General features: G+C 42.9%; 1 protein-coding gene across 1 annotated transcript in view; it reads right to left on the bottom strand.

The window, feature by feature from the left end:
* FSHR (follicle stimulating hormone receptor) overlaps positions 1-17,685 on the bottom strand; it is a 96,161-nt gene extending 78,476 nt beyond the window's left edge. Inside the window, exon 1 of the mRNA XM_058164984.1 lies at positions 17,531-17,685. Coding sequence (XP_058020967.1) covers positions 17,531-17,685 — 155 coding nt within the window. The remainder of the gene's footprint in view (positions 1-17,530) is intronic.
* Positions 17,686-24,470: the final 6,785 nt, after the last annotated feature.

Here is a 24,470-nt window from a genome sequence, read left to right as displayed (position 1 = left end):
GGATGTATAGCTCCAGAAGAAGGGAGTGCGCAAGAAAGTCAAGATTGGATGAAGTTAATGGGATCCTCAAAAAAGATAGAAGGGAGAAGTTTTTAAAAGAAGAGTAGAAAAATATGGAGTGTTATGAAGACTGGTGTTGCTGTAACCACATTTAACTATATTTTTTATTTGTCAGTACTTTTGATTTTGTGCAACATTGCTTATCCCAAAAGAGAATAACAAGTTGGGTTTATACTCATATATAAATGAAATATTACTATCATTTCTCAAGAAACCCTATTTCCATTCTTATCATTAAGAAGTTTCCCCAAAAGGTTACCTGAAATATACCGTCTTGCAATTTCTATCCATGGGATATAATCCTGTCCTTATTTAATTCTTTATTCCTGGGTCTAATTGTGACCAAGCAAATGCCTTTTTGCCCTGCATCAATTAATATGTAATTGCATTCAGGAGGTGAACCATTTATTTAGCTAGCTAATAGCTTTTTGTAGACCTCCATTTATTCCTTTTTAAAGCCATCTAAACCAGTGACTATCATTCCCTCACATAGCAGTAGAATTTAATTCGCAGATTATGAATTCAGTAAAGGACTTTTGTTTGTTGGAATTAGATGCTATTCATTTCTATCCAACTATGATTATACTTTCAAACTGCTGTTTTGTTTCGTATAATTGCTTATATATTGTTTTCCTTTCTACTATGGATCTAATTTACAGTTGGTGGAGCTCAAAGATAGCAAATAGTAGAAAGTAAACAGCATCCCTAGCAATTCAAGATTATACTATTGACATCTGGTAGAAAATGGCCAAATTTCAAAATTGTTGCTTCTTCCTGTTCTCTGGATAGTTGAGAAGGCAAGTGATTTAATATTGGTGGGCTTCCTATTTCTAACTACTCTTAATTCTTCTAATAATTTTTTTTAAAATCCCCCTCCCAATAGTTCATGTTCTTGCTGGTGATGTCCTGTAGCAGGGGTGTCAAAGTCACATCATCATGGTGTCATCACGTGACGTATCGGGACTTTTTCCCCCTTTGGTAAACTGGGTATGGGCATGGCCAACGTGTGACACATCTGGCCTGCTGGTCGGGAGTTTGACAGCCCTGTGCTATAGCCTTCCAGAAGATTAGAAGTTTATGTTGCAACTCTCTCTCACTTCTTCAAACAGTGCTTACCTCTGATCTAAAAGGTAAAGGTAAAGGTTCCCCTTGCATATACATGCTAGTCGTTGCCGACTCTAGGAGGCAGTACTCATCTCTGTTTCAAAGCCAAAGAGCTGATGTTAATGTGAGCTTGGTCTGGGAAGGAAATTAAACAGTGCCCTGATTCTGGTATTAAAGAAATGAAAAAGAATACAACTTAGCTTCCCCCTTTGTTTCTGGAAGCTATCCCAATGAATGCTCTTATCCTATAATTAATAATTCACATTTTATGTTCCAAATTACTTGATTTTATTTTTGAAGAATAATCACATAATGCATTAGAAAGCCCCTCATATTTTTTCTTTTATATCTAAATGTTGTGCAGAGAGTTCTTCACTCATTTGCATTTTCCTTTTCACAAAGGATCCTCTTGATCACAGTTTTATGAAATCAGATACAATGCTTCATTAAGATTTCCTTCTCCTATGTTTTATTGATATGCATATGGTTTTGTGTAAGTGAATGACACTGCACTATAATTGATATGATCAATTATAGACCAAGATACCAGGAACATCTTATGCTTTGTCACTATATATATTCCCGATGTATATGAGCATTATCTTGTATTATCTTGATGTGGTTATGCATATAATATGAAGAAACTCAGTGTGATTATATGAAGGAAAGTTGCTCTTTTGCAACAACAACAACAACAAACCTTCTTACCGCTATGGGTGGTGTGTGTTTTTCTTAATCTCAGTTCTTTTATTAAAGGCCTGAGAATTTGAGGGTTTTGCACTGTATCTTAGCAGTTCCTAACACTGCACTCTTTTGGACAGGGAGGTCTAATGTTCTTTCTGGGATCAACTGGAGCCACAGCCCCCAGTGCTCCTACCACCACTAAGGCCACTTTGGCCTTTACTTTCCATATCCTCTCCTTCTCGCTCTGATATTTCTCTAACTTCTCATACTCCTTCTTGATGTTGCTATCACTTGGCACTACTACATCTATCACCACTGCTGTCCTCTGATCCTTGTCTACTATTACAATAACTGGTTACTTGGCAAGTAATTGCCTTCCTGCCTGGATCTGAAAGTCCCATAATATCTTAGCCCTCTTATAACCCCTGATGTTCTTAGGATCCCTCATCTGGACTTGGGAAGGTCTAGGAACCATACTAACCATACTAACCATACTAGGAACACCTATCCTGCGCGGCCTGCACTGGCTACCGGTAGTCTTTCGGGTGCAATTCAAGGTTTTGGTGACCACCTTTAAAGCGCTCCATGGCTTAGGACCGGGATACCTTCGAGACCGCCTTCTGCCGCCGATTGCCTCCCAACGACCTGTGCGCTCCCACAGAGTGGGCCTCCTCAGGGTGCCGTCGACCAAACAGTGTAGGTTGGCGGCCCCCAGGGGGAGGGCCTTCTCTGTGGCGGCACCAGCCCTGTGGAACGAGCTCCCTCCAGGATTACGACAACTACCCGACCTCCGGACCTTCAGACGGGAACTGAAGACGCTATTGTTTCAGCGTGCAGGACTAGCCTAAGATAAAAGGTTTTAGCATATCTTAATGGGGTTTTTATAGGTTTTTTATTTTTTAGTGATCAGGCCATGATATTATCTAGTTTTAATTGGGTTTTAATGTTTATTTATTGTACTGTTTTAATATGCCTGTGAACCGCCCTGAGTCCTACGGGAGATGGTGCGGTATATAAGTTCGATTAATAAATAAATAAATAAATAAATAAATAAATAAATACTGTACAGATGTTCCTTTACACAATGTCAGATATTTTATTGTGCCATTCAGTGTCTGTTGCTCCTGCCTGTGTTACACATGTGCTTCTGAAGCCTCTTTGCCTCTGGTCTTCACCTTGGGTCGTATACATACATACATACATACATACATACATACATACATACATACATAATGAAGTCTCTAAAAGCTGCTACAAATTACCAGCAAAATCATATACAGGCTACACAAAAGTAAACATTTTCATGTTTCAATGGAAGCATAATAAATTCAGGATGGGATTAATTTTAATCCTGAAGCTAATTCCAGATTTTTTCTAATTAAACCCAAAATGGAATGAGGGGCAGAGATAATTCACAGCATTCTGAGGGGATATAAAATGGGAACTTTTCTTTGTATTCTATTTCTGATCTTCAGTCTCTGGGTTTAAATTGCCAAATCAGCAACATTCATATCATCTATGCCCTGACAAATGGAGAAGAATGCTGAGAGCCACAATAAAAAATGGAATAGAAAATAGAAAAATGAAAGGTTCTAGGGAGACCCAAACAATTACAGAAAGATGGAGCAGGGAATTGATGAAGGAGAGGCAAAGAAATATATAGGAATATGTATCAGTCTCTTTCTCAATTTATTTATTTATTTATTTATTAATCGTATTTATATACCGCCCTATCTCCCGAAGGACTCAGGGCGGTTCACAGGCAAATAAAAACACATAAATACAGATTAAAATAACAATTAAAAAACTTATTCTAAAAGGCCGAATGTTTAAAAACAATATAAAAAAAATAAAACCCATTTAAAACCAATAAATTTAAAATCTAATCCAGTCCTGCGCAGATGAATAAGTGTGTTTTAAGCTCGCGACGGAAGGTTCGGAGGTCCGGAAGTTGATGAAGTCCTGGGGGTAGTTCGTTCCAGAGGGTGGGAGCCCCCACAGAGAAGGCCCTTCCCCTGGGCGTCGCCAGACGACACTGCCTCACTGACGGTACCCTGAGGAGTCCCTCTCTGTGAGAGCGCACGGGTCGGTGAGAGGTATTCGGTAGCAGTAGGCGGTCCCGTAAATAACCCGGCCCTATGCCATGGAGCGCTTTGAAGGTGGTTACCAAGACCTTGAAGCGCACCCGGAAGGCCACAGGTAGCCAGTGCAGTCTGCGCAGGATAGGTGTCATACGGGAGCCACGAGGGGCTCCCTCTATCACCCGCGCAGCCGCATTCTGGACTAACTGCAGCCTCCGGATGCCCTTCAAGGGGAGCCCCATGTAGAGAGCATTGCAGTAATCCAGGCGAGACGTCACGAGGGCGTGAGTGACCGTGCATAGGGCATCCCGGTCTAGAAAGGGGCGCAACTGGCGCACCAGGCGAACCTGCTAGAACGCTCTCCTGGAGACGGCCATCAAATGATCTTCCAGAGACAGCCGTTCGTCCAGGAGGACGCCCAAGTTGCGCACCCTCTCCATCGGGGCCAATGACTCGCCTCCAACAGTCAGCCGTGGACTCAGCTGACTGTACCGGGATGTCGGCATCCACAGCCACTCTGTCTTGGAGGGATTGAGCTTGAGCCTGTTTCTCCCCATCCAGACCCGTACGGCTTCCAGACACCGGGACAGCACTTCGATAGCTTCGTTGGGGTGGCCCGGTGTGGAAAAGTACAGCTGGGTGTCATCCGCGTACAGCTGGTACCTCACACCGAAGCCACTGATGATCTCACCCAGCGGCTTCATATAGATGTTGAACAGAAGGGGCGAGAGAATCGACCCCTGCGGCACCCCACAAGTGAGGCGCCTCGGAGCCGACCTCTGCCCCCCTGTCAACACCGTCTGCGATCGATCGGAGAGATAGGAGGAGAACCACCGATAAACAGTGCCTCCCACTCCCAATCCCTCCAACCGGCACAGCAGGATACCATGGTCGATGGTATCGAAAGCCGCTGAGAGGTCTAATAGGACCAGGGCAGAGGAACAACCCCTATCCCTGGCCCTCCAGAGATCATCCACCAACGCGACCAAAGCCGTCTCGGTGCTGTAACCGGGCCGGAAACCGGACTGGAACGGGTCTAGATAGAGTTTCATCCAGGTGTAAGGGAAACTGATATGCCACCATACTCTCTACAACCTTCGCCGGCGGGTTGGAGACTGACGATAATTACCTAAAACAGCGGGTCAGGAAGGCTTCTTGAGGAGGGGCCTCACCACCGCCTCTTTCAAGGCGGCCGGAAAGACACCCTCCACCAAAGAAGCACTCGTAATCACCTGGAGCCAGCCTCGTGTCACCTCCTGAGTGGCCAGCACCAGCCAGGAGGGGCACGGGTCCAGTAAACACGTGGTGGCATTCAACCTACCCAACAACCTGTCCATGTCCTCAGGAGCCACAGGGTCAAACTCATCCAAACAATATCACCAAGACCACCCTCAGACGTCTCACCTGAGTCACCGCAATTTTGGTCCAAACCGTCCCGAAGCTGAATGATTTTATCGTATAGATAACCGTTAAACTCCTCAGCACATCCCTGCAATGGGTCATCCCGCTCCCCCTGGTGAAGGAGGGAACGAGTCACCCGAAACAGGGCGGCTGGGCGGTTATCTGCCGACGCAATGAGGGAGGAGGCGTAGCAACGCCTTGCTTCCCTCAATGCCACTAGGTAAGCTCTATTATAGGACTTCACTAGTGTCCGATCAGCCTCTGAACGGCTAGACCTCCAGGAACTCTCTAGGCGTCTTCTCCGGCGCTTCATCCCCCTCAACTCCTCGGAAAACCAAGGAGCCGGTTGGGACCTGCGCCGGGTCAGAGGCCGCAAAGGCACGACACGGTCTAAGGCCCCCGCTGCGGCCCGTTCCCAGGCTGCAACAAGTTCCTCAGACGTGCCGTGAGCCAGACCCTCAGGAAGTGGCCCAAACTCCGTCCGGACCCTCTCCGGGTCCATCAGGTGCCTGGGACGGAACCAACGCATTGGTTCCGTCTCCCTGCGGTGTTGGATGGCGGTCAGAAAGTCCAGGCGAAGGAGAGAGTGATCTGACCATGACAAAGGTTCAATGACTATTTCCTTCAAGTCCAGATCTCTCGACCACTGACCAGAGATAAAAATCAAGTCCAGTGTGCCACCCCCAGTGTGAGTAGGGCCATCAACTACTTGAGTCAGGTCCAAGGCCGTCATGGAAGCCGTGAACTCCCGAGCTGCTGTCGACGACGAGCCGGAAGATGGCAAGTTAAAGTCCCCCATGACTAAGAGTCTGGGGGTCTCAACCGCCACCCCAGCAAGCACCTCCAGGAGCTCGGGCAGGGCAGCTGTCATGCAGCAAGGAGCCAGGTACGCGACCAGCAAGCCCATCTGACATCTATGACCCCATCTCACAAAGAGGGATTCACACCCGGCAATCTGAGGTACAGTGGTCTCCCTCGGCTCTAGACTCTCTCTAATCACAACCGCCACCCCTCCACCCCTACCCTGGGCCCTCGGTTGATGGAATGCTCAGAAACCCGGTGGGCACATTTGCACCAGGGGCACGCCCCCTTCTGCGCCCAACCAGGTCTCCGTAATGCCTATAAAGTCCGCGGCACCCCCCTGAATAAGATCATAGATTAGGGGGGCCTTATTGGCCACGGACTGTGCATTGCACAACATCAGCCGAAGGCCCGGGCTCTGAGGGTCTTGACCATCCGGGGAACGGGAAGAGTCTTAGGGCTCGGGGCGCACGATCGCCTGCAAGCATCGAGCGCGCACCCCCTTAACACGATCCGAGCCCCCACTTCCGCCATATCTGCGCATGCGCAGACAATATCTTTTTTTCTCTCTCTCTAGAAAGAGAACAATTTTTTGATCATATAATAAGTTTGCTTATTATGTGACATGTTTAAAGTAAACAAAGAGCCACTTATCGTCTGGATGTGTAAATTCTTGATTCATAGAATGAATCAATGAAGTTGAAATAATTTATTGCCTATCAAAATCCATTACCAAGTTGTCTGATTTGCGTGGTCATAAAATGCTTTGAATAAATCAATAAAATCAGTGGAGAAATCCAAGAAATATTTTTATGGGAGAGTTCTGAAAATGACTGGAGAGGCATAGTCCAGCTTATAATGAAGGAAAACATGGCTGACTTACTGAACCAACAACCAAGTGCCAAAACATTTTCGAATCTCCAGATCCCTGGTTTTAATTATTTAGCAAAGATGTTAAATAACAATGTTCATGTGAACTGTGTAAATAAATAAACATAGCCCTTCATTCCTGAGAATGAAAGCAGACTTTTGTTTGTAGAGGCATTTTTATCAGTGTTTTAATAACAATTTGTTCCCCACTTTTGCCATTTGTCTTAAGTATTTCTTTCAAGGAATTTCAAGAAGTACACAGAGTCCTTGTTTGCTTACCCATGAGAGACACTAACTCAAGAAGCCCTGTGTTTCATTGTGATAAGAGCAATTGTAGAATGGAATTGTGCTATTTCAGGAGTTGCTAAAGTTGAATAGTATAATTCACTGTATTGGAATACACTTTCACATTAAACCTGCCTTACAAGTAAAATTATAGACTCACAATAAACAAAAAAAATCCCCCCCCCTTAATGTGTAAGTATTATGATTGCCACTAATGCAAGTGATAATAACTCTTGTGGACAGTGCTAACGCAAGTGAAAACTTGCTTTACTTTTATGTTTCCCAATTCTCCATTTGTATCTTTTCCTTTTTTCCAGATGGGGAGGGATGGAGGGGGATGGAGGGGAAGAAACTCCTTTGATTTTTCTGCATTCAGTTAGATAATTTAAGGAGCAATAGCTATCTAAAGCTCTTAACTGTCTGTACAAGCCTATCAGAGAATGGGATATAAGCAATAAATCATCTGCATAGTGGTAATGACTTCTAGCTTATATAAGGTTTATTAAAGCTGTGCACAAATGACCTCTTGAAATTATTTCTCTGGCAAGTTATTTACCTGGCAAAACATCTTACCAAATTTCTCTAGGAATAGCAGTAAATCTTCTATATTCCTCAGGGATATGCTGGCAGTAAAACCTTTTTGATGGCTTTACCCAGTGATAACAACTGCCTGTAAAGGGACACAGTGGCTCAGGGGCTAAGACAGCTGAGCTTGTTGATCAAAAGGTCGGCAGTTCAGCGGTTCGAAACCCTAGTGCTGCCATGTAACACGGTGAGCTCCCATTACTAGTCCCAGCTTTTGCCAACCTAGCAGTTTCGAAAGCACATAAAAATGCAAGTAGAAAAAATAGGGTCCACCTTTGGTGGGAAGGTAACAGCGTTCCGTGCACCTTTGGCGTTGAGTCATGCCGGCCACATGACCACGGAGATGTCTTTGGACAGTGCTGGCTCTTCGGCTTTGAAACGGAGATGAGCACCGCCCCCTAGAGTTGGCAACGACTAGCATGTATATGTGAGGGGAACCTTTTCCTTTACCTTTACCTAACAACTGCCTTGGGAAGTAGATCTCATTTCTAATGTTCAATAATAGACTTTGAATCATTCTGTGGCCTTTCATATGAAAAAGATGATAAGGAGAGATGAGAAAAATGAGAATGGGGTGACTGCAGTGAGATTCTTGCATTCAATGTGTTCTCAGGTTTTATGGACTTCACTTGAAATCTTCCTCTTCCCATAAACTGTTCTCCTCCTTTGACCATTCTGACCATTCAAGCCACAAAAAATGTTTTGAGGTTTGTCTCCTGGCAACCTTTAGCAAAGGACTAATTTACCAAAGGACCAACGTAGTGAAAAGCTACCTTAGGCAGCAAGGTTAAGAACCACTAATAGCAGGTAACTTTCTTTCCTTGGGAAGTCCCACTCCAGCAGACACTGGGGGAGACTCTGCAGAAGGGAACAGCTATTTCCTGATTTCAGTTTTCTTTGAAGAATTATGGTGTTGAAGAACTCCTGATAAGGACCTTTCCTGCCTAAAGATTTTGTCAGCTTGCTCCTTAGGCTAAACAAGACCTCACTCCCTGCTGATGGTGTCATCATCAAAGGGGATAAGAGCTCCCTGAGTGGAATCAACATGTTCATCTACATATCTAGTGTCTTGAGATTCTAATACAGGAGGAGCTGCTTTTTTTGTTATTTGATTTTTGTTTGGCATTATTAAATGTATTGGGGAAATGGTGGGAAAAGCAGTTGAATGAACAAACATGCATCATTATATTTATTGCAGCCAAGGCCAGGAATATTAAATGCTAGAGGTCAAAGATTAAAATAGCAAGTCAAAATGGGAATATAATGGGAAGCTGCAATTTGGCTACTTCTTCATTCTCAGTCCCTAGCCTGATGTATTACAGAATATCCTGGTAGAAGAACTGGAAGAAGCTGGTTCTTTCTTTCCCTGTGATAGTTACTAGATTAGCAATTTCATTTAGGATTAAATGCTTGATAATAGAAATATTTGATTATTTAAGATTTAAGATTTAAATGTTTGTGTTTTAACATAAGGAAAACAAAGATAATGACAACAGGTGCACATAGACATGTGATGTTTAAAATCAATGAAGAAGAAATTGAATTAGTTCAAGAATTTATTTTCCTTGGATCAAAAATTGTTCACAATGGTACTTCTGCTCCTGAAGTCAAATGCAGGCTAACCTAAGGCTGCACTGCAATGGTTAATATGTATAAGGTCTGGAAAAGCAGAGATATTGATATAAATATAAAAAGCAGGTTAGTTAGAGAATAGTCTTCCCTACAATGATGTATGGGTATGAGAATTGGACACTAAGAATGGCTGATCGAAGAAGAATTGACGCCTTTGAACTGTGGTGCTGGCATAAATTATTATGCATGCCATGGACTGCCAGAGCAACAAACAGAAATGCTGAATCATATAAAACCAGACACAAAATTTGAAGCCAAAATCACAAGACTATGTCTGATTTACTTTGGCCATGTCACGCATGCAACTTCATTGGAGAAGTCAGTGATGCTAGGAATGGTTAGGGGAACAAGAAGGGGCAAGCACAGTACATGTTGACCTGATAACATCAAAACTGATACAAAGATGAACATCCAACAATTGAAAGAAGCTGTGCTTGACTAGGAACTAAGAGTCAGAAATGGCTGAATGGTTAAAACAACTGATGTAGCATTAAAAAGCAGAAATTAAAATCGGCGGTCTAACTTATCTTTCATCTAGCTTCCTTGGGTATACTGCAACTTTAACCTCATTGGCATCCTTCAATCTCAAAAGACTATGGTATCATGCTCTGGAAAGAGATCCTAAAACAGCATCTAGTGTGACTGAAAAGGCCAATTCGAGAGTGGCAATCCCTTCCACACTGAGGGCAGATGCATTCTGTCCCCTGCCCAGCCCCCAGATTTCACTGCTTCTGGGACTGCCTCTTTGCCTCAGCCTGCCAAACAAATGTCTCTTTAAATTGGAGAAGGCCAGCTGCATCTTTAGCCTCCAAGCTGAACGATTGGAGGTCAAGTTTTCCCAGTTGTTATTCCCAGGGCCTTTAGGTCCCTTTTGCAGATATCCTTATATCGCAGCTGTGGTCTCCCTCTGAGGCACTTTCCCTGCACTAATTCTCCCTACAGGAGATCTTTCAGAATCCAACCATCAGCCATTCTCATGACATGCCCAAGCCAGCATAGATGGCACTGTTTCAGTAGTGTATACATGCTAGAAATTCCAGCACATTCTAAGACTGCGCTATTTGGAACTTTGTCCTGCCAGGTGATGCCAAAAATATGTCAGAGAAAATGCATATGAAAGGTGGTAAGATTATACAGGATTGTATAGTCTTACCACCTCTCTATACCTAGAGAGGTGGTAAGACTATACAGGATTGCCATCCATTAGCTGGCCAAATTTGAATGCTGCTGCATTTGGGTGATCAGGGCCGCGGTGTGGCTCAGGCTGTAAGAAGCCTGTTATTAAAACACAGCTGCCTGCAATTACTGCAGGTTCTAGTACCACCAGGTCCAAGGTTGACTCAGCCTTCCATCCTTTATAAGGTAGGTAAAATGAGGACCCAGATTGTTGGGGGGGCAATAAGTTGACTTTGTAAATATACAAATAGAATGAGACTATTGCCTTATACACTGTAAGCCGCCCTGAGTCTTCGGAGAAGGGCGGGATATAAATGTAAACAAAAAAAAAATATAGGAATACTATTTAGTGTACTATTCTTCTTTTCCATAGTATTAAGTCTTAGACTTTTTGGAGGAGTTTAAAGTCCATTCTGAGGCTAACTAATCCAGAATCACTCAAGATTTCATGCCCTTCCACAAAGCTCTGTGTTATTTCTTATGCTGTTTAACATATATAAAAAACCAGGAGTCATTTGGAGTTTGGTTTTGGATACAGTCAGAATGCTGATGATACCCAGCTTTTTAGTAAACTTGAATGTTGCCTACTTGAACATGAGCTGGGAGAGGGAGAACAAGCTGAAACCCAATACAGATAAAATAGAGGCTCTATGAGTTAGGGAAAAATGAATTTTGGGGCTGAGGTGAAATTTGCTCAGGTTTGGGTTGCATTTTCCCAAAATACTATTGCTATTGTGCCAAAAGTGACTACCTGAGCTGGCTAAAGTTACCAACAGTTAGTTGCACCTTATTTTCACTATCTTTACCTAAGCAAAAAAGCTGCAACCACTAAGTTATAATAGCTGCCCGCACAGTTTAAAGCCCCCAATGTCTTAGACTCTGGTAATCTGCAGGGTTACTTCACCTGCTATAATCCTGCCCACTATCAGTCAACAGAAAAGATCTTTCTAAAGATTTGGCTCTTAGAAGTTAGACTATTAGGTATGTGAGAAAGAAACTTCAGTTTTTTTACTATTGCAAACTCACTTGGATGTTGGAATACACAGAGAAGTGGCTTATAAATTCAATAATAAAAAAATACCTGATAATCTGGAATGACTGACCTAGTGCTAATGGACTAGTTCTGATTAAGAAGCTGGACAGAGAGGCAGTTGGCTTAGACCACGGGTGTCAAATATGTGGCCTGTGTGCCGGATGTGTCGCTCACAAGCCACGCCCACCCCGGTTTAGTGATGACATGACAATGTGAGTTTGACACCCCTGCCTTAGGCAATGCATTTTAGCAGATATGTTGCTCTGTTTTGAAGTGAATAATAGAAAGCAGGTGCTAAATGAGTGGCAAACTAGTTTTCTCCATAAATTATCCTCTACCATTAAGTAAAGATAAAGGGTGAATTTTAGAAATAATGCAATGCAGATGTTGTAAGACCAAGCATAATTATCAATGGCCACCAGTGTGGAGGGAAAAAAAATCAGGACATGGTGTTTTTTGAAGCAGAACTCGAGACAGTCTTCCACCTGTCACCAAAGAAGTGCTGGGTTCCTCATAGGTTCAGTCTTTTGGAAGAAAATGTACCAACCTGAACTTAATAGAGACAGTTGGTACAACTTTCCAGGAATAAATCTCCTTATAAATGACTTCCAAACACTGCTATTTCAAGGAGCAGACTTGGGAGCTGACCTCTTAAGTAAATGTATTTATAGAATGTTCCGGGTTCAAAACTACATGCATTTGTTTAATCTGAAGGTTTTTCTATTGATATCTGCAATGCATTACAAGCCTTTGGTTGGTAGAGAAGTCTATTGATGAATGTAATTACATTAAATATACCACAGCCCTGTTTTTATATTTCATAGAGCAGACAGCAGAAATGATTGAAAATTCCTGGCAGATAAATTCAGATCTTTCAGTGTGCAATCTACTTTAAGGACGTGACATCAGAAAGACAGTAATTTTTAAAAGAATTGTTTCTCAAAGGTAAAACTGAGTGAGCAAATCAGCGTTGGATGTCTATATTCCAACTTTTTGTTTAGGCTCCTCATCATCCCTGTCTAGACTCAATAGTTAGCAGACAAAGAGCATCAACAATCTTCTGCAACCTTGATTGCTTACAAAATTCATAGGAATATTTCAAACTAGTGAGGGCAGGAAACTTCTGTAATCTCTATCGTTATTGTTTCCAGTGTGAAAACAATGTACTTAGCTCAGGCTGTCATGTAAATCTTAGTCAAAAAGCAAGGTTCTAACATATGTGCTTGTTATTAGCAATGAAAACAAGCTAATGATATTGGAGGTGTGGGGGAGCAGCCAGAAAGGTACGAAACATTTCTGGGGACTGCATGAAAGACTAAAATTTGCTGGCTGGGGAATTCTACACCCTTGAACCTTTGTAGGACAGTTTGTTGGGGAGATTTACTATATTATTTATTTTCTCTCACTACTTATTTTTCACCCATTTTTTCTTGCAAGGAAACCCTGAGATATTCCCATGTTCTTTTGATCTCCGTTTTCATTTTATCCTCACTATAGTAGGAATAGTGCCTCATTTAGATTATCTAGGAAGCTCCTTGGCTCGGAAGGCATTTCTGAATATCTAATATTCAACATCTGGCATGCTATCATTATATTACTCTATTATATTGACTATATTCTCTCTCTTGTATGCATACACTATCATATTTACAGCATACTGTACTTGTGGATATTCTCAAGCAATATCTTTGCAATAATAATGCTAGGTCATCTAAATTTTACTTTATAGCATGCTAGATAGCAGCGAGCTGCAATGATTTCAAATGAGCTTGTTTCTGTACTGGTATTAGAAATTATTCCTTTATCTGAATCCCCAAGTTATGAGATCTATAAAAGCACATCAGAGCATAGATGTATCTGAATATTGCAGAACTGTAAGCCAAAATGAGACCATATTACATTTTAGCAAATGTATAAACTCAAGTCACTAAAAGAGATGGTAGTATTCTATAAATTAATCTACTCATTTTATAATAATCTACTCCCCTTTTCTGTTATTCTCTGCACAAAGTTACTGCACAAACTGCTTTATTTATAGCATTTGTGAAATACATATTTTGAGCAGTATCTCCATATTGATCTTTAATAGAAGTAAAGTCTTATTTAATAATCAGAGTAAAATGGGGGATTGGAGATTTTTGCTACATTTCCACATTATTCTGTGAATACCTAAACACTTGGAAGAGTAAGGCAGTGTGTGAATTCTAATTTAAATGTTGCCTTTAGTGGGATTTTTTCCAAGGTAAATCTGTGCAGGCCTATATATAATGATTGGACTTGCTTAATTTGGTTAATGCAGTTGTTTAGTAAATGAACCCATTTTATAAAGCACACACATACACACACACACACACACACACACACACAATACCAAAACCTCAATTGCAACTAACCAAGCTTAGTATGTTGTACAAAAGGACCAGCTAGATCTTTCAATGGTATAATTAATCACATCATACAAATCCAGGGAAAGAATTGCTTTCTTCGATATTCATGCACAAAAGGAACAATTATTGAAAATAGAAAAGGGGCCTCCTGTAGCCCATCCTGACTATCTGACTCGGCTCAAGAACCTAAAGAGCCCAACTAGAAAATGTTTATGGGGAACATTTTCTGTGATTCAAGAGAAAAGAGAGAAAGAAATCCTACTACCTCCCTGCATGATTATTTGATTCCTGCACTGAGTGGGGATTGATTGAATTAAATAATTCTGTTGAGCCTCTTGATTTTATATTGAATATGGCCTATCTTTCTATTAAATCCCTAGGGCCTAACATGCTCATCTAGGCATTGCCGGTATGACTTTTCACAATGTTCTTAAACTCTCAAAAGATAACATTGAATCAATATTTGGTCCAACACCTATTAAGTGTTTGATTAATGGACACTTTTTATCTTTTTCTTTCATCCATCTGCTTTTCTTCCAAATTTGGATTGTTGAGTGAATACTTTCGCATAAGAACAGCTGAGAGGAACAGCTGAGAAGAATAAATGTTACAAAAGAGACAGACTGCACACTGCTGTTGAAATTTAGCCTCAAACAAAATCTAAAGCAGAGTTGTGATTATTCCTCAGGTAAAAAGATGCAGGAAGACTAAAAATGGAATTGATAGCATAATTTCTACAAGGATAGAAATGGGTAGTTTTTTTGCCCATTTCTACAATATGACTAAGATTTTCTATCAAGCAGAATATGAATTTTTGCATGCATACATACATACATACTTTTTAAGAGATAGAACCAGAACATTGGTTTACTGCCAAAAAATGAAAAGGTAAAAAGGTAAAAGGCCACACTTGGAATATTGCATCCAGTTTTGGTCGCCACGATGTAAAAAAGATGTTGAGACTCTAGAAAGAGTGCAGAGAAGAGCAACAAAGATGATTAGGGGACTGGAGGCTAAAACATATGAAGAATGGTTGCAGGAACTGGGTATGTCTAGTTTAATAAAAAGAAGGACTAGGGGAGACATGATAGCAGTGTTCCAATATCTCAGGGGTTGCCACAAAGAAGAGGGAGTCGGGCTGTTCTCCAAAGCACTTGAGGGTAGAACAAGAAGCAATGGGTGGAAACTGATCAAGGAAAGAAGCAACTTAGAACTAAGGAGAAATTTCCTGACAGTTAGAACAATTAATAAGTGGAACGACTTGCCTGCAGAAGTTGTGAATGCTCCAACACTGGAAATTTTTAAGAAAATGTTGGATAACCATCTGACTGAGATGGTGTAGGGTTTCCTTCCTGGGCAGGGGTTGGACTAGAAGGCCTCCAAGGTCCCTTCCAACTCTGTTGTTATATTATATTATTATATTAAAGATGCTCTTGAGTCAAGTTTGAATCCTAGTGTTTACATGAACACAACTATGCAGTTTGGCAGTAGTGCAAGGAATTTGGCAGTGCCTTCCTCCATGATATTTTTTCAATGTTCCTGCCTAACTCTCTGAGAGAGTGACATAAAAAGAAAATAAATGTTAATGGATACAAATGGTCTGAAACGAAACACTGAAATCTGGGGAACTTTTGTTAATCAACTCATGAGCCCTGCCCTTTCCTCAGGATAGTCTAACCACTCTTTTGCTTTTTTTCACAGTCCCTACAAAAGTCAATGCTGCTTTAAAGGAGAGCTTGTCCATATTAGCTGCCTGATGGGTTTGTTTTGGACTCTGCTTAACTATGGAGGGTCTCCAATGATGCATTCCCTCACCTGATCTTATATGTGTTTATTATTTCTAACTGCTTTTGTAGAATGTTTTAACTGGTGATTTTATTCTTTGCTACTTTTGTGTGAGATGGGCAGCCATATAAATTTGACAATTAAAAAAAATAAATGTTCGACTCTGAGCTGTGTCAGTTATGAAGAATGGAGAGTGGGATAAGATAAAGGCAATATTATGAGGACGCAATAGAAACAAAAGTTGCTGGGAAGTGTTTGTGCCATGGTTATGAAGAAGTGAGGAAAGACCCTGAAAGTGTATTTGAGCTGCCCAGTATCACATTAATGCTATTTCATTACATAGAAAGATATATATATGTATATGACAGATAGCACCCTTTGCCTTGATATACTACTTTTATAAAAATGGATTTTCATTTTGAGGGGTGAGTCCAACATACACACTAAAGTAGTGCAGCCAGACACAAATTTACTAGTAGATGAACTCACTACCCAATCACCTTCAGTTCTCTCTCAGGCTATTTACTTTTTTGCTATTACTTGCATGGAAATATAATATTTTTTAAATTACATCTTTATTTAGAGAATAAATCTTCATATCTAAATTTTGTACATTCTCGCTTTTGATACATGGTTGCATCGATCTTTGCCCAGAAAAAGAAACTGCAATTTCACTTACAAAGTCTCTTCTTTGTAAAGATCCCAATAATCCTGTAAAACTTTACTGATATAAGGCAGCTCTTCTGCAGTTACAGCTATGTCATGAGGTTCGTTAAGACTGTCACATTAGACCCACTTTATTGGGACACTAAACTCCACTGAACTTTGAGACATCTAAAGGCTTCAACTGTATCAAGCAAGATTTAATGCTATGAACGCTTTTTGTATCTTCACAGATATGGGCACATTTTTGTACTTTGCATCTTTAGCGGGCAGACAGAGAAACTGTTTTATTTTTGAGATAGAAAAAATACCATTGTTTTTAATGTAGTAACAACACAGCATTGGTGCTCCAGGAGAGGGTGGGAGCAATTTGTAAATTGCTTCAGGTCTGTAGAAAATGAATGAAAACTTTAAGAAACTCTTCTGCTGGAGAAACTGTCTCATTTATTCTCATTAGCTGTTCTTCACAAGGACCATTTGCTCCACTGACTTTCTTAAGAGTCACCCTGCCTCTTTACAAAACTCAGCAAAGTACTGTGTGATCCTAACACAAACCACCAAGTTTATGCCAAGAAACCCATACCTTCTTTCTGAAGAAATGACCATTGCCAGATTTCTAGCTTTTTAGCAAGCAGATATGGTCTGTTCAGTTTCAAATGCGCTAAAATTCAACCTTAGAGAGGAAGTACTGGGTGTTTTAATATAAATTATTTTGAAAGCATCCACTACTATCAAAAGAAACTTTGTTTTAAACTTCTGTCTGAGGTAGCTTATCTTTGCTCTGCAGCTGCAAATACCATGGGAATGAACTTCAAGGGCTGCAGTGCTCTGGAAGAATCATCAATCCCCAAAAACTTCCACCCCACACAAACACATTGAAAATGTTCACCGGATCTATCAAACGAGAAGCTGACCCAGAAAGACAAGAACAAAAGCTGCTGTTGACTTGGCTGTTTTTTGCCTGCTTCTCTTTTTTTACTCACAGTTCAGTGGAATTCCTGGGGATGTCCCGTGGTACATAGGTCACCTCACTCTCCTGACAGATGAATGCCATTCTGTCCGAGCACTGACAGAGGGGATGCTGGCACCCAAAGCAAGCCCCCAAAAGGAGCCACAGGCTGAGGAAAGACAGAGCCATGCTTGCTTCTACGTTGCCCATGCCTCCCTCAGCAACTGGAAAATAAGCTCCTCCTGCCTCCCACCATCACTCTCTTCCCTGAGGATCCGCCTTCAAGTTTTGTGGTGAGTCATGTGATGCTCAAGGAAGAACATCTCTGTGTATCAGGGTTTCCAGTCTATCAGGGTTTCAGGAAAGGTGGAGTTACGATGTGTCTGCCTGTGCTTCATGGGCTCATCATGTACTTTTTGCACTCTAGATCTGGGTGTTTGGCATCAGTGAGAGAACTTAGCACACTGCAATATTCAGAGTTGTTTTGTTTGCTGACATTCATTTGTACTTGTTCCCTATAATCCAGTATAGACTGACTTTCTTTATGGCAGGACTAGGAAACAATTTTTAAGCCAAGTGAATTGCCATAAGTACACTCTCCAAGGTCAGTAGGGTCTTTCTAAAAATTAAATTTGATTAAATTTAAATCCACAAATAATTAATTGCAGTACATTTGATTATTCCCCATGGAGTTAAATATAGAATCCTGCTGTCACATTACCAATTAAAATTCAGTAGGAACCTTTGATGATGCTCATAGTTTGGAGCATCCAAGCCATCATGGGGGCCACATGTTGCCCTAGGATCCCAGCATGAACTCTTCTGCTTTATGGGAGCACCATATTTCCTGACCAGGTTATTGTGAGCTGTCAGATTTCTGTCCTGTAAAGGAATATGGAAGCAGCTCTGTTTTTCTCATGTTTTTAAAATCTACAAAAGAAAATGAATGTCAGGAGAGAAAATAAAAGAGAGCCTAAAATTTTTTTATGGTCACAATAACACAGACGATGGACTCAGAAGCACAGTGAAAGAGAAAGCAAAGCAAAACCACAGAAGAAGGAAAATAACAAAGAACAACCAATTTTCATATAAATTTATTAAGCTTCCTTACACATATTTAGTCCTATCCATCTAGGAATCATGCAAGTTGTAATCCAATTCATCTGGAAGGTTGAGGGAGGCTGATTTATTCAATATTTTATAATTTGTAGAAGCTCCCACCTCCAATGCAGAATTTTTTCTTGTCACCATTTTAAAAAAAACTTTTTATCAGGAGACAGATTTTTTTTTAAACCAAGGAGCAGCTTGCCTTCAGAAATTGAGGGTGCTCCATTACTGGAGATTTTTAAGAGATTGGACAGCCGTTTGTGCAAAATGGTATAGCTTGGTATAGCCGGTGGGCTTGGGCAGGATGTTGGACTACAAGACCTCCAAGGTCCCTTCCAACTCTGTTATTCTGTAAATATCTAAACCAGAGGGCCTTATTTCTTTAGACCTCTGATAAACCTGCTAAGATAGGGAATTAGTTTAGTGATTGTTCCACTTTGGAGCTGTTGTGACTGAATGTTTTTTTTTCCTGAGCCAAACAAGGAAATTAAATAAACATTCACTGGAGTAGAAAACTAGTATGTTAAGGAGAGGGCTAGGTTGAAACTCATCACCTTGGAATCTATTCTTTTAAAAATTATGATAAGTTAACACTGAAATATGTGAAGCATCTCTTTATCACCTGCCCTTATATCTAATTCATTCAGTCCAAATCATACTAGTTTATCATCTCATGCTTCATTTGTGGGAAGTCCCTTGTTGAGGTTCAGAAGCTTTCAGATCATACTTATTGAAAAATGCTCCATAAATATTCTTTGACACAATGTGGTTTGCCATTCATTTCAAAGTTTGCCAAGTATTTTGATAATGTGTATAAACATACAATTTGTAAGCACATAATAAACTCCTTCTTTCTCTCTGACCTGAAAGTGGTCTAGTTGCTTTTAGACAAAGAAAGTACACTCTTGGCAAAAGTACTTTCATGTTGCTTAAATGCTAAGAAGGATTGTTTAGTTAAGATTTAATCCATAGTGGTATTCAAAGAAACTTGAGGCTGAAGAGAGAGAGAGAGAGTGGAGTTATGATGCAACTGTGACTAACAGATATTAAATCAGGAAATATTTTTTCAGGGTTGAAATGTAATCATGGTCATAAGTTTGAAGGTCATCTTGGACCTTTAAGATTCTTATTTTTTATTCAGACAGGGAGCAATTTAGATTCTGCAATGTTTCTAGTTAAATCACTTGGAGGTTGAATGATAGATAGGCTATAGGCATATATTAGAAGCTGGGGTAATGGAACAGGGAAGGTACACTCTTTTTAAATCAAAAACAGGTTTTTGAGCCATTGATTTAAGACTCACTTTGAAAACTGAGATGGGTGGGATATAATTTAAACAAACAAACAAATAATAATAATTGCAAAGTTTAAATTAAAAGCTGTGAAAGGTTATGAGATCAAATTGTGTCTCTCTGTGTGTGTGGGATGTCAGATGAAAGTCGCATTTACTTTTAAAATATATGCTTATTGTTATGTATTCTTGTTTGTACCTTTAAATATTTGAGCGGGAAATCAGCACGTTGCTGATTGGACGAAGCCTCCAGCAGAACTGTATAAAAGGAGAGGTTTTTCCCCCAGCCTGTTGCTGGGTTCACCCTATATTAAAGAGCTGTTGTCACTACCCTGGTCTCCAGCCTCGTTACTTCCAGAACTTAACATTGGCGACGAAGGTGGGATCTCGAGGCTGAGGAGAACCAGAACCGAGCTGAAGCACGATGGGCCGAACCCAGCAAATCCAGGGCAGAAAAGCGGAGATGGCCAGTTACACTCCGCCCGCACCGTTGACCCGGCTAAGGAGAAATGGGGCGTATATGACCCGTTTGAAAGCTTCTAAAGCCAACGAACTGCACGGAGTTCAGACAACCGAAAAGGGCTTATTTCTTAAGCCACTGCGGTCCGGAGGTCATCGACATCGCGGAAGCCCTGGCAGAGCCAACGCCGTTGCAGTCGGTGTCGTGGCCAACTTTACAGACTTTATTAAAAACCACCGCACCAACGCCGTCCAAATACGTGCGGCGGTTTGAATTCGGAGGCGAAGGCAGATGGAGGCGAGTCCATCGGTGACTACATGGCCGCCCTAAGAAGGCGTCCAAGGACTGCGGATACCGTGACCTGGGCGAGGTGCTCCTCGAGCAACTCATCCGAGGTCAAAGACATCCGTTTGCGGCGGCGGCTGCTAGCAAAGAGCAACCTAACGCTAGCCAACGCTCTGGGCGAAGCCAGAGCACATGAAATGTCATCCCAAGCGGCAGAGACACTGCAGAAGCCGGTCCCACAAAAGGCGGCGCGAAGGCAACTCCGGTGCACCAGGAGGAGGTTCAGACCGAATCCGGCGGTGAAGATGAGGAAGGGTCTGCCGCACCGAGAAACGCGACAAAGGGGACCGAGGCGAATGCGGAAGCTGCGGGGTCAACACCAGCGCCAACGCTGCAAGTTTAAAGACGCGACATGTCGGTGTGGGAAGAAAGGGCACCTAGCTCAAGTTTGTCGAGCGGCCCAACCTTCCGCCGAAAATTCAAATCGGCCAATCAGAGCGGAATCGGCAAGGCGACCCGCGATTGGCTCAAACAAAAAGGCGGATTCAACCAAACAACTGTGGTCATAGGCGCGCCTCGACCAAAGTGGAGAAGAAGATCTTCACCAAGCCAAAAATAGAGTGCGGTGCCGGCTTGAAGTAGACACGGGATCAGCGATCACCATCATGTCCTGGGACACTTTGGCGAAGTCGCTGCCGTCCGTCGCGAGCGCCACCTGCAAGCACAACGGCTACGAGTCCACGACTACCAGGGAATCGCATCCCTGTTCGAGGACCACCTCCGTCCGAGTCGAGTACGGTCCACACAAGAAGACCCTGCCCATCACGATCGTCGAAGGAACTCTGCCCAGTCTGTTGGGACTAGACTGGTTTCGTGCCCTGGGCATGGGAGTGACTGGCATCTACAGAAGTGACTGTAACCTGAAAGACATTCTCTTTAACGAGTTGAAGATGTCTTCAAGGACTGCCTGGGCAAGTACAAGGGACCCCTATTTCCTTCAACTTAGACCCCAGGTAGCCCCATTAGGCTTAAGGCGAGGAGAGTCCCTTTTGCCCTAAAACCAAAAATCGATAAGGAGCTGGACAAGCTCATAAATCAGGGATTTTGGTGCCAGTCGATCACGCAAAGTGGGAGGCGCCAATCGTCACCCAATAAAGTCGGACGGGTCAATTAGAATTTGCGCTGACTACAAGGCGGCTTAACAAAGCCTTACAGAAAAGCGCTTACCGGTTCCGTGGTGCAACACTTATTGCACTCTTTGGGGCAAGGGCAAGTCTTTGCAAAGTTAGACTTGGCCCAAGCCTACCAACAACTGCCCGTAGACGCCCGCACAGCCAAGCCCAAACGATTGTAACGCACAGGGGGCATTCAAGTGCACCGATTGCAATTTGGGGTCAGTGTGGCACCAGGGTTGTTCCAAAACCTAATGGAACGACTACTGCAGGGCTCCCAGGGTAGTTCCCTACTTGATGATGTCCTAATTTCAGGGAAAACATGGAGGAATTGGGAGGCGTTTAAGAAAGGTTTTGGGCATTTTCCGGACAGCGGATTAAAGTCAAGACAAACAAATGCCAGATAGGGGTCGAATCCGTCGATTTCTTGGGCTACGGATAGACAAGAAAGGAATTCACCCTACTGAGAGCAAGGTCAAGGCAATTAGGAAGGCTCCAGCGCCCAAAAACAAAGCAGAGCTGCAGGCATTCCTGGGATTGGTTGAATTTTACGCGGTCTTTTAAAGAACAAAGCAACCGTTGGAACCGCTGCATAGGCTCTTAGGAAAAATACTGTTTGGTCTTGGGAAAGTCAGAAAATAGGGCTTTTGAAGCAGTAAAGAACCTGCTCTCAAGTGATAGCCTGCTCATCCAATATCACAACTCATTACCCCTAGTGCTGGTTTGCGATGCCTCCCTTATGGGGTGGGGCTGTACTCAGCCATAGACTTCCAAACGGCACAGAAGCCCCTATAGCTTTTTACTCTAGAACGATGTCCTCCCAGAGAGGAACTACAGCCAATTAGACAAAGAAGCACTAGCCATTGTGTCAGGGGTTAAAAATTCCACGAGTATGTCTTTGGGCGGAATTTTGAAATCGTGACTGACCACAGACCGCTACTAGGGATACTGGCTGGCGACCGCCAACGCCTGTGGCACTTTCGCCACGCTTGACCCGATGGACTATATTCTTGGCAGCTTACTCGTACAAGCTGCAGCATCGACCAGGAAAGAAGTGGGGCATGCAGGCGCGTTAAGCCGATGCCCACTACCAGGGGCGACCGAAGACCCCACTCCGGGGCGCCCATCCTACTTATTGACTCTTTGGACTCTGGCCCAGTCACATCTAAGGAAGTGGCTCGGGCATCATGCGGGACATTGTGTTAAGGACTGTACTCGGTTGGGTACAGAGAGGGTGGCCGCTGCGCGGCGAACGGTTCAAAGAATTTGTTAAAAAACGAGATGAGCTCTCGGCTCAAGGGGGGTGCCTGTTATGGGGTGATCGTGTAATAATTCCTGATAAATTAAGGGGAAAGGTATTGGACCTCCTCCACGAAGGTCACCCAGGGATCGTAAGGATGAAGGGGTTAGCTAGAAGCTATGTGTGGTGGCCACTCATGGACGCAGAGATTGCTGAGAGGGTAGGGAAATGCCAGGCTTGCCAAGAGTCCAGACCTCTACCCCCAACGGCCCCAGTCAGGGAATGGGAAAAGCCCCAAGGGCCCTGGTCAAGAATCCACATTGATTTTGCTGGCCCTTTCCACGGCCAAACGTTCCTAGTGGTGGTTGATGCATTCTCTAAATGGTTGGAGATCATACTCATGAAATCCACTACGGCCGAAGCAGTAATCGCAACCCTGCGCCACCTATTCGCAACTCACGGGTTGCCGGGCACTCTGGTGTCCGACAATGGGCCTCAATTCACGGCAGCCCAGTTTGAAGAATACCTGGCAGAGGAGGGCATCCGACATGCCCTCTCTGCGCCTTTCCACCCTGCGTCGAATGGCCTTGCAGGGCGTTCCGTCCGGGGCGCTAAGGAGGCATTGTCCAGGCTCAAGCCAGGTGACTGGCAAACAAAGATAGACTTTTTCCTAGCCGTCCAGCACAGAACCCCAAGCACGGCCACCGGGAAAAGCCCAGCCGAATTACTAATGGGACGGAAACTCCGGTGCCCACTTGACCGTTTGAATCCCCATTACACACCAGAGGGTTACAAGGGGGAACTAGAAAAGACAAGGGAAATGAGCATAGGCGACCGGGTGTGGGCCCGAAACTATGGGGACGGCCCTAGTTGGTTCGCAGGACAAATAATAAAGATAACCGGGCCAAAATCGTACGTGGTAGAGCTACCAGACAACCGAGTGTGGAGGCGCCACATAGATCAGTTAAGGAAACGAATAACTGATCAAACCGAACCAAATGAAACAAATCATGACCAATACCAATTTGAATTCACAGCTGACAATGACCCGGGGGAGGCGCAAGACTTAGCTGAGGTCCCAGAGTTCCAGCGACGCCATCAGGTTCCCGAGGGAAACAGCTGGGAAAGTTTCAGAAGTAATCCAAGGCCGGATGGCCAAGAAAAAGAGTCAGCCCATAATCCAGAGCCCGTTGGCTCAGAGAAAGAGCTGGGAGGAGAAAACAGCCCCTCCGACCAGCTCAATACACCACCCAGAACTGAACCGCGCAGGTCAGAAAGAACTAGGAGACGCCCAGGTTATTTGCGTGACTACGTCGAAAAATAACATGTAAATAAATATGTAAATAGAGGCAAAGTGTTTTCTGGGAGGGGAGGAGTGTTATGTATTCTTGTTTGTACCTTTAAATATTTGAGCGGGAA

This window comes from Ahaetulla prasina, chromosome 1 (genome assembly GCF_028640845.1).
Source record: "Ahaetulla prasina isolate Xishuangbanna chromosome 1, ASM2864084v1, whole genome shotgun sequence".
In the NCBI taxonomy this organism is placed as follows: domain Eukaryota; kingdom Metazoa; phylum Chordata; class Lepidosauria; order Squamata; family Colubridae; genus Ahaetulla; species Ahaetulla prasina.
Note: the sequence above shows the minus strand (reverse complement) of the source record. Positions and strands in the feature narration are given on the sequence as shown.